The 9,876-nt window shown below is 43.8% G+C and overlaps 1 protein-coding gene across 1 annotated transcript; it reads right to left on the minus strand.

Moving 5' to 3' along the window:
* Nucleotides 1–3,478: 3,478 nt before the first annotated feature.
* On the minus strand, nt 3,479–9,107 carry LOC105925860 (suppressor of IKBKE 1). The gene is made up of 5 exons (XM_012861917.3): nt 8,649–9,107; nt 6,286–6,391; nt 6,069–6,211; nt 5,865–5,978; nt 3,479–4,294 (listed from the first exon to the last, which is right to left on the minus strand). The coding sequence occupies exons 1-5, from the start codon at nt 8,805–8,807 to the stop codon at nt 4,160–4,162; spliced, it is 657 nt and encodes a 218-aa protein (XP_012717371.2). The 5' UTR covers nt 8,808–9,107; the 3' UTR covers nt 3,479–4,159.
* Between the last annotated feature and the right edge of the window lie 769 nt (nt 9,108–9,876).

A 9,876-nucleotide genomic window follows, 5' to 3' on the forward strand; every position in this document is an offset into this window, starting at 1 on the left:
GGAATTCTGCAAGACTCATGCGTTGTGTCAAGAAATTATTTACAAAGAAAAAAGAAAATTAATAAAACACAAATCACAAGATATATCTTTATGTAATAAAGTCATTATTTATTTGACTGAAGATAGGAACAATAAATAGTAACGATGTGTTTCGTTGATAAAGTTAGACCAGTTCAGCTATACGTCTTCAAGCGAATGCAGCAGGAAGCTATGTTTGAGAAAACGCTGCCCTCTTGCGGTAATTACCAAGAAAACTCTAACACACGTCAAATTGACTTTATAATGCCTTCGTAAGTATTTATATCCCTTCCTCTTTTAATCCCACTTTTTCACGTTACAGCCACAAATGTTGATGTACTTACTAGGATTCTATGTAACAGACCAACACAAACTGGTGCATAAATGTGAGTAGAGAAAATGTTACACAGGTTTTAATATTTTTTCTAATGAATAAATCGCTATTCTGTTGTTTTCTTTTAATACCACCAAATAAAATCCAGTGCAACCAACTGCTTCAGAGGTTTCTTTGGAAACAGTGAACAGCATCATGAGCACCAACGAACACAGCAGACAGGTCAGGGATAGAGTTGCAGAGGTTTGAAGCAGGGTTAGGTTATGAAACAGCATTCTTTTCTTTAACATGTCTTGTCTGGCAGTGTGGCATTAAAAATTACTGTCTTAATGTCAGAGAGCCCAACAGGTTTTATTTTCACAAGTGGAGCATTACTGCGTTCACCTTAGTGCTCTGCTTGATTTTATATAAAGCTTTATTAGATTTTATTCTGGGTCTATTTCATGTTCAATGGGCCCAAAAACAGAAAAGTAGAAGAAGAAAAAAGAAGAGAAAAAGATGAGATGAAAGGCTAAAAGAGAGAAATGGTGAAAATAGAGGAGCAGAAAAGGAAACAAGATAATATCCTTGGAGCGTGCTTCTACACCCGCAAAGAGAAATATAAAAAGAAAAGCAAAACAAACAGATAAAGAATTACAGGTACAAATAGCCAACACCTTGATACCATCACTGAAGAATACACAGTATTATTTAATATGAGATGCATAAAGTGACAGCTAAACTAATAATAGTGTTTAGTGTTTAACACATTCCCACCCTAGTGGCCCCACATGCAAACACTCTTACACACACAAAGAAAGAAAGAAAGAAAGAAAGAAAGAAAGGGACACAGTACACACACTCGCACTGATCACACACATCCTATACTCCCAGGTCCAGGTACTGGCACCCCAGAGGGGGACCACCATGAGACCCCGACCTACCCAGTGGATTCTCCAGCCATAACCCCAATCCCAGCCCAGACGACCATCTGGTCCATCCACCCGGAGAGGGGGCCAACGTGAATCGAACGGGCCAGCCAACCAGAGCCCTCCCCACAAACCCTGAGATGCTGCCTCCCCCACACCCTGATCTCCATAATGCGAGCTCCAGCCGACCCTCAGGACCCAACGGTCATCCCCAGCTCCTAGCTCAACCCGGCGGTCTGCTCCTCCTACAGGAGGCAGTCGGAGAAAGACCCAGTTCCTGCCTCCACCCCATATAAAATGGGAGCAGACGAGAGTGATACTCCCATGCACCCCACCCTTAACCCTCAATGTCTAAATGCGAATGGGAGCAGAGGAAGCCACCAGGGGACAAGCCTACATAATCACCCAACCCCTACCCACCCACCCAAAAGCCTTTACCCCTCCTCCAATTTTTGCCCTACATATGCGTGTTGTGGGAACGTTGTAAATCAAAGTGTCTAAGACAAATTGGAGCCAAAGACGTCACAGAACAGCGATGCTGGGAAATCCTCCTCACTCCCCAGTGATGCCCCCACACCTCAAGCTCCTACATGAATGGCAGCATGTTGGAGCAGGCAGAGGGAGGATTCTGGCGATGGGGAGGAATGACTGGGGTGCAACTTGCCCTCCCAGGAAGCCAGGTCCCCCGCTGGCTCCAATGGCATCCTTGTTCTCCACAAACCTACCTGGAGTAGGAAGGCACCATAATCTATGCCACCAAAGTCTGCAGGGCTAGAGACAGACGGTGAGGCCTGAGAGCCAACCAAAAAATTAAAGCTACACCGGTCGGGACGGTCCGGGAGGAACGAGTTGTTCATATATTATATTCCCAGATTAATCTGTATCTGCAAATCTATTTGCTTTTTTCTTTAATTTTTTAGCTGATTAACTAAGAAACTTCCTGATTTATTGCAGTGTTCAAAGTTTTCTATTCGAAGTCTTTGTATTAACATTTTATTATGCTTTTCAACATAATTATAATTAACTTTACAGATAACTTGATGGATTTCTTCTAATTTTGTTGCTTTTGTTTTAAATCTTCTTTTTATGAGAATGAAATTATTTTACCTCTCATCAGTGCTTTCCCTGCCTCCCAGAGGAAAGATGCAAATGTCCCTGGTAGATCCTTGTACTCAAAGTATAAAGCCCACCCTTCTTTAAAATATTTGATAAATTCTTCAACTTTAAACAACAATGTATCAAATCTCCAGCTTTTGTTTTGTGGGGTTACATTTTTATTTATTAGGGTTAAAGAAACAGGAGCATGATCACTGACAGCAACAGGATGTATTACAGCGTCTGAAATGTCAGACAGCAATGAGCTGCTGATTAAGAACTAGTCCAGACCAGAGTATGAAACAGTATCAGGTTGGCTTAGGACATCTAAAGGAGCTCTGTTTATTCCATCATCTGAAAAAATGCAAAGCACAACTGCAAACCTTCCAAGACATGACTGAGCAAGGAGACCATTGATCAGAGAGAAGCCGCCAGGAGGCTCATGGCGGTTCTGGAGGAGCTGCCGAGATCCACAGCTCAGGTGGGAGAATCTGTGGACAGAACTATTTGTTGTGCTCTTCACAAATCCAGCCCTGGTGAATGAAAGGTGAGAAGAAAGCCACAGATTGTACTGCTTGTCATTTGCCACAAGCTTTGTAAGGGACACAACACACAGGAAGGTGCGCTGGTTCAAAGGAAACAAAAACTCATCTTTTCTACATGAAAAACACTGTAGGGGGGGAAGAAACCCAAACATTGCACATTACACTGAACACACCATTTCCACAATGGAACACTGAGTTAGTACCTCAGTATCCAGATGCTTTCCTCCAGCAGGAGCAGGGAAACTCATCTGAGTTAAAGGAAAGATGGTTGACGCTAAATTTAGGGTAATCCTTAAAAAATAAAAGCTTCTGAGAGGCTGGAAAAATCTTCAGACCTGGCAGAGGTCTGCCTTCCAGCAGGACAATAAGCCTAAACATACAGCCAGAGCTAGCATAGATATGGTTACACTGTAAAACATAACTTTCCTTTTACTTCACAACTGTACTCTACTTTTTGTTGGTCTGCTGCATAAAGTCTTATTAAAATGCATTAAAGTCTGCAGTAGTAATGCAACAAAAGATGAAAAAGGAGCCGTATTTCATGGTGAGTTAAAAAAAAAAAAAAAAAAAAACACAACTGTACAGGATAAATTTTATTTGACACACTGCATATTATATTCATAACATGTCCCAAAACTGGTTTCCTGAGATGACAATTTCTTACAATGTTTCAATTACACTTTTTTTTTTTTTACTTTATACAAAGACATGCCATGAGCTGGTACATTTACTCTGCTTCCCCGTCTAAAAAAAAAAAGCTAATAGTCCTTAAACAAGAAAAGATATTTATACCTATTGAATGTATAAATTCATTATAACGTCAATCTGTGTGAAACAGCCACGAGTCATTTTGTCGGCAGCGAGCACGCAGTCCTTACTCGTTTTGAGCGGGTGAGAATGTGAATATAGCAAAAAATAAAATAGAGGTAGAAACTGTCTCTCTAAAAATTAACTGTGTCTTTTGACCAAAAAAATAATAACTCCCCTAATGTGTATCTTAGCGACAAATTAAACACCTCTGTCAGCGTCACAGGTCAGGCTGAACCCACTCCACCATGACAGCAGTGATTATACAATTACTGTACAAAGAGCTCCTTACGAGAGCGCTCAAAAGCATCGTGTGCGCGCACAGAGGTAAAACCTTTATGAGAGCTAAAACGCTGTGTTCAAGTGACCTCCACCAGAAAAATTCACATCCCAGATGCCAGCTTTCTTTCCCTTCCCCCGCCCGACCCCAGTCCAGGCTCACGCCGCGCCCATCATTCATCGGACGCCGCCTGCGGGGAGTGCTCCCACTCTGCGGCCGGGGGCGACGGCTGGCTGGCCTCGTCCCTCGCCGTCTTCACCGACCCCTTGCTGATGGCCAGGAGGTCCCGAAGCTCCTTGTTCTCGATCTGAAGGAGGCACAACAACCACGTGTCAAAACAAACCCCGATGTTCGCCGCCGAGAACAAGACACAGGAGGCGGACGGCTTTCTGAACTGGAGTCTGCAGAGAGAGGGACATGACTGGAGGGGAAGGTGTCCACCTTCTTAGTGGGAATGTTAAATCTAATGATAAACAATTGGATGATGAAATTTCTCTGTCAGAACCCCTCAGTCTGGCCTCACAGTCGCTGACGCATTCAATTCTGCCAGCAGCACCGGCACCAATTCACGTTCTGGATCTATAACGTTTAATAAGTCACAGCAAAGAAGGAGGCGGTCAGTCAGTATGCGCCATCACTGATACTGTTTCTAAGCTACTCAGACTGGATCAGTTTAAATTAGAAGACCCCTTTTTGCCAGTGATTTGAGGCGATTATTCCAACGCGGGTTTGCCGTGGTCAGGTACCGTCTCAGCACTAGCTGTAGTCGGCTGGTCGCTGCTCTTGGCGCGGTGCGCTTGGCGCGGAGCGTGACCCGTCACAGTTGTCCACCGGCACCCGTCGCCTCCAGAGCTCCAGACACGCCAGTCTGCTTGTCAAACGTTTTCTAACAGGAACGTGTCCTCCAAAATGTCCATGCAGGAGGTGCTGCCGTCGCGTGATTTGAATAAAACAAAGCAGTTTGGGATCACTGGGTTGTGCTTTCCTTTTCCTCTCTAGCTCACCTCAAGTCAAACTCCTGAACTCGGCTAAAGTTGAGCCAGTTCGGAGGAAGCGTGTAGAGGTTGGGGCTGGGCGTTATGGACCAAAAAGTAATATCGGCATATTTTTTAGGCTCAATGTCGATATAGGATATTGTAGGGCTGGACGGTAATTCAATAACGATATACATCGATCGATAGACGTATATATCGATGATAGAGAAAAAAGGGTCCATAAAAACTTCAATAGAACAACAGTTTCCCTTCCTTTTGCATTCTTGCCACGTAGGTGAATATTAGTCATTACATCTAGCCAATCACAACACAGAACAAGGAACGCTCCGTCACCAAGCTCCGCCCCCTTTAAAGAGTTCAGAGAGCATGCCTCCTTTTTCATTTTTTAAATAATTTTGGTAAAGGGCCAGGGCTGCACTTAAAATACATGTTTTGAATTTGTTGATAATTATTGATATCGATCAATATGCTTTCTATTTTATCAATATGCTTTTTTTTCCTATATCGTCCAGCCCTAGGATATTGATAGGTTTTTCTTTTCATAAAGTCATTATAAAAAGGCATCAAAGCTTCATCTCGTGTCTCACAGGCACGTTTTTTGACCAACAGCTGTAGATAAATATGGTCGACACCTGAAAGATAAACTACTGGAATACACAAAAGCATAATCCTAACGCAACAGACCATCTCGATATCAACGCTATAGTCTCATCTCATATGTTTTTGTTTTGTAATTGAGATTTCTGCCGGTCGGTCGCCCAGCAGCACAAACTGAAAATAATACTGTCCCCCTTGTGGAGCCCCCCCGGCCTCGGCTGACCGAAGCGACCGGGTTTAAACGTGTCTGCAGACAACAGAGAGGGCTCTCCCGGCGACGCCCACCTCCAGCTGAGCGAGCCTCTCGCGAACGGAGCAGTAGTGCTGATCGTCCACCTGCACGGCTCTCCTCATCACCTGGCCCATCTCGCATATCCGCTCCACCTGGCTCTGCACTTCCTGGGGACGAAACGAGTCACACCTTTTCATTTTTTTGGCAAGAAAAAACAAAGCTAGTCGTCTCCGGGCGCGCGGAGAAAGCCGGCCTACTTTGGCGTGGTCCTGATGGAGGCTGAGCACCGGTTTGGTGTCCAGCTCCTTTTTCGCCATCATCAGCTGGAGCATCTGCTTGCGATAGCGGCCCATGATGAGCTCCAGGGCGTACTGGTGTTCCTCGAGGGACAGCCACAGTTCTGCAGAGACCGTAACGAGCGTTAGTACGACGGAGGACGGCCAGTCAGGGTGTTCGTCGGACGAGAGGGGATACCTTTGTTCTCCTGTTGCAGCTCCTTGATTTGAGTGTTTTCCTGAGTCAGAAGCACATGGGGCTTGTATTTGGTGAGCTCTTGGATCTCCGAGCTGTCCTCCGTGTGCTGAGAGAAGCAGAGCCAAGCGAAAGAGAAGAGAGGAGAGCATTTAAAGGTTTCCATTTTCAGCTGCATGTCGGGGAGTCGCACTCTTCAATCACCACTCTGGTAGGATGAGCGTTCTTATGTTCCACTTTGCGAGGAAAGAAAAAAAAAAGTTATCTGCTACTACTACTTTGATATTCTGGGTAAAATCTCAATACAAATCATGATTTCAATACAGCACAGAAAAATATATAGGATGGAATCCATTAAACGAATGAAAATCGATGAATAAGTTAAGAGTTTCGTCTCTAATCAACCAGTTTTTTTGTTCCATTGTAATTTCAGGACAGATGGTAGTAATGCTTTAACTCAAAAGCAGACGCGATTACACATATGAAGTAAATAGAACACCTGAACTAAGAAACGGGTCATGAAATAGTTCAGCGCTCACTTAATCCTCCTAACGTTGAGGATCTACAATGATTTACAGATCTGTTTCCCAGACAAACCTACTTTGTGACTTTTCTACCTGGACTATTGAGATGCAACAGGATACTTTCTACTTTGTTTTTCATGCTAAGGATCGTTGTGCAAGTCAAATTAAATAAATGACTAAAATTTAAAAACAGAAAAATGATGTATACATTTTTTTGTATAAAAAAAAAGAAGAAGAAATTGAGGCATGCGAGTACTTTCAAATTGATGATTTTGGCTCCCACGACAAAAGGTTTGAACTTCATCGCTTTCAGATTTCATCTTCTAGGCCTGCATGTTCATCTTTTTACAACTGCTACTATTTCCAATTTTAATTCTAACAATACTTTCTCTGTTAGTCTTAAATGACCTTTCTGAATGAGTTTCACTCCTCTTTCCATTGTTTTACCTTGACAATAAATTTTTTAAATTTTTTTATTAAATACATGACAGCAAGTACTCGGTTCAGGTTGCAAACTCATCTGCACATTCCCACAGCGACTTCTTCACATTTTGTCACCGTAATCAAAACAAGGCACGGCAACTTTGTTTGTACAGCACGCTTCAGCAACAACACAATTTAAAGTGCTGCAGATGAACAGAAGATAAGAAAATAAAACATTACAGAGGAGAGTGGAATAGTAGCCGCAGGATTAACTGGACTACAAACTTAATCTAATGATGTTTCAGTGAACTTTCTGGGAGTTTGTTCCAGGTAAGCGGAGCATAGGAAGTAAACGTTGCTCTCTGGGTTTGGTTCTAGGTATGCAGAATAGATTTGAGCCAGAAGACCTGAGTGCTCTGCAGGGTTGATCCACTGATAACAAGTCTGTGATGTATTTAGGTGCTAAGCCATTCAGGGATTTATAGACTAACAGAAGTATTTTAAAGTCTATTCTCTGAGATACAGGGAGCCAGTGTAAGGACTTTAGAACTGGGGTGATGTGCTCTACTTTCTTAGTCTTAGTGAGGACGCGGGCAGCAGCGTTCTGGATCAGCTGCAGCTGTCTGATCCACTTTTTAGGCAGACCTGTGAAAACACCGTTGCAGTAATCAATTCTACTAAAGATAAACGCATGGATTAGTTAATGTTCTTCAGGTGATAGAAGGCCAACTTTATAATTTTGTTTACATGCTTTTGGAGGTTTAAGTCTGAGTCCATCACTACACCCAGATTTCAGGCCTGATCAGTGGTTACTAGCTGAAGCTGTGTGCTAACTCCTGATCACTCCTCCTTTGGTCCAAAAATTATTACTTCAGTTTTTTTATACAACTATAGAAAGTTTTGTCACATCCATGCATTGATTTCTTCTAAGCATTTATTCAGCGCTTGATTGGGTTCATAGTCACATGGTGACATGGTGATGTCAAGCCGTGTGTCGTATGCCGTTTAGCTGATGTTTTTGATTTTTATGATCTGAGCTAGAGGGACCTATTGAAGAGGAGGGGACCCAGGATGGACCTTTGGGGAACCCTACATGTGATTTGTGGTCAGATGGGGCAACAACAGCTACAATGACCGTGGAAATGTTTAGACCCTTAGTGATGATCAGATCTAAAATATGTCGCCGTTTGTGTGTTGGCTGTTTAACATGTTGACAATTTCGTTGTAATGTATGTTTCAATGACAATGAAGATGATATTACTATTATTTATTAGTAGTTGCTTTCGTGGTGCTGGATATTTCATTAGGCCACCAGTTCTCCTCATAAAACATCTGGACTTTCGCTTCACAGGTGGCCTACAGCATGGATGAGGGAGCAGGCGGAAGGAGGAGCGGGTCTGTGTCCGGGTGGCCTCCTACCTTGTCTGGGAGCGCGTTGCCCACCTCCTTCATGTTCTGCACCCTCAGCCCCAGCGCCCCGGTTTGGTCGATCAGGCCCTCGGCGGCCGTGTCGTGCTCCTTCAGCCTCTCCAGAAGGGTCCGCGCATCGCTCAGCACCTTCTCTAAAGTGCAGGCCATCGACTGGATGGAAAACGGACAAGTTGGGTCTGTGACGTAGGAGGAGCAGCTTCAACCCGCCTGCCGAAAATAGCTCTCCGTGGAGAGGCTCGCGAAGCCCGGCCCGGCTCGGGTGTCTCTACAGGACGGCCGCCATACCGCTGCGGCCCCCCGCCGAGTTACCGCGTCGCTGGACGGGAGATCTACCGCACGCAGAGACGGAGAGGGGGACAAGTTTTGTTGTCTAAACCCGTCGATCGCGCGAGGCAAATTTTTTTAACGTCACTTCCGCATTCCCCGTCGCCTTCTCCCGTGATGCGTTTAAAGCGCCGATGGGGGCTCGAAAATCCCGCAGACAGAGAGTGAAAATGCGTGGACCGTGTTTTAAAACCCGGTGGCTTGCCAGAAAAACAAACAATTTAAATAAAGTCTAACAGCGAACAGACTGCATTTGACCTCTGCTGGCTCGCATGGCTCTTGAGCTTAGTTGTGCTCAACAAATATTCATGCCGAGGTCCATGAAACGCAGACGTAATCTTCTCATTTTCTTGCTTGACGGATCATATAAAATTTTGCGTGGCACTTCACTGCCATCCACTGGCATATGATAAATTACATTCGATCAATAATTTAAATACAATCTGCTATGATTTAACATGTGTGCCGTACTTTTATTTTAATTTTAACCATGTCTATAGAATTGTAATTGAATTCAAATTCCACTGATGCATATTGCGGGCAGACTCTCTGGCAAATAAACTCCAGTACAACACCGTGTCTGAGCTTTGGAAGGAGATCAAGCTGATTAATGACAATAAACCTCTGCTGCCAGCATCTACTGAAGGGGTTACTGGAGATAAGAATATTGATGAAATATGGAGGAAGCCCTACTGTGGAATTTTTAATCGTGCAAATAGGTTTCATGTCGGCAATACTGACTACAGTAATGTAGAAGTACATGTTGCTATTGAGAAAATGCCATTAAATAAAGTCTGCGGTCTTGACCAACTATCAGCTGGGCACCTTGGGTACACTAATCTTAGAGTTCATGTGTGACTTTCACTGTGCTTTACAGGTTTCCCAAAACATT

Source organism: Fundulus heteroclitus, chromosome 1 (assembly GCF_011125445.2).
Source record: "Fundulus heteroclitus isolate FHET01 chromosome 1, MU-UCD_Fhet_4.1, whole genome shotgun sequence".
Lineage (NCBI taxonomy): Eukaryota > Metazoa > Chordata > Actinopteri > Cyprinodontiformes > Fundulidae > Fundulus > Fundulus heteroclitus.

Excerpts from the sequence above, each read along its gene's own strand:
- LOC105925860 (XM_012861917.3), bottom strand. The coding sequence starts at position 8,807 with ATGGCCTGCACTTTAGAGAAGGTGCTGAGCGATGCGCGGACCCTTCTG. Across the intron at positions 6,212-6,285 it reads GCTGCAACAGGAGAACAAAG|AACTGTGGCTGTCCCTCGAG; the intron begins GTATCCCCTCTC and ends CGGTCTCTGCAG. Across the intron at positions 4,295-5,864 it reads AGAGGCTCGCTCAGCTGGAG|ATCGAGAACAAGGAGCTTCG; the intron begins GTGGGCGTCGCC and ends TGCCTCCTTCAG.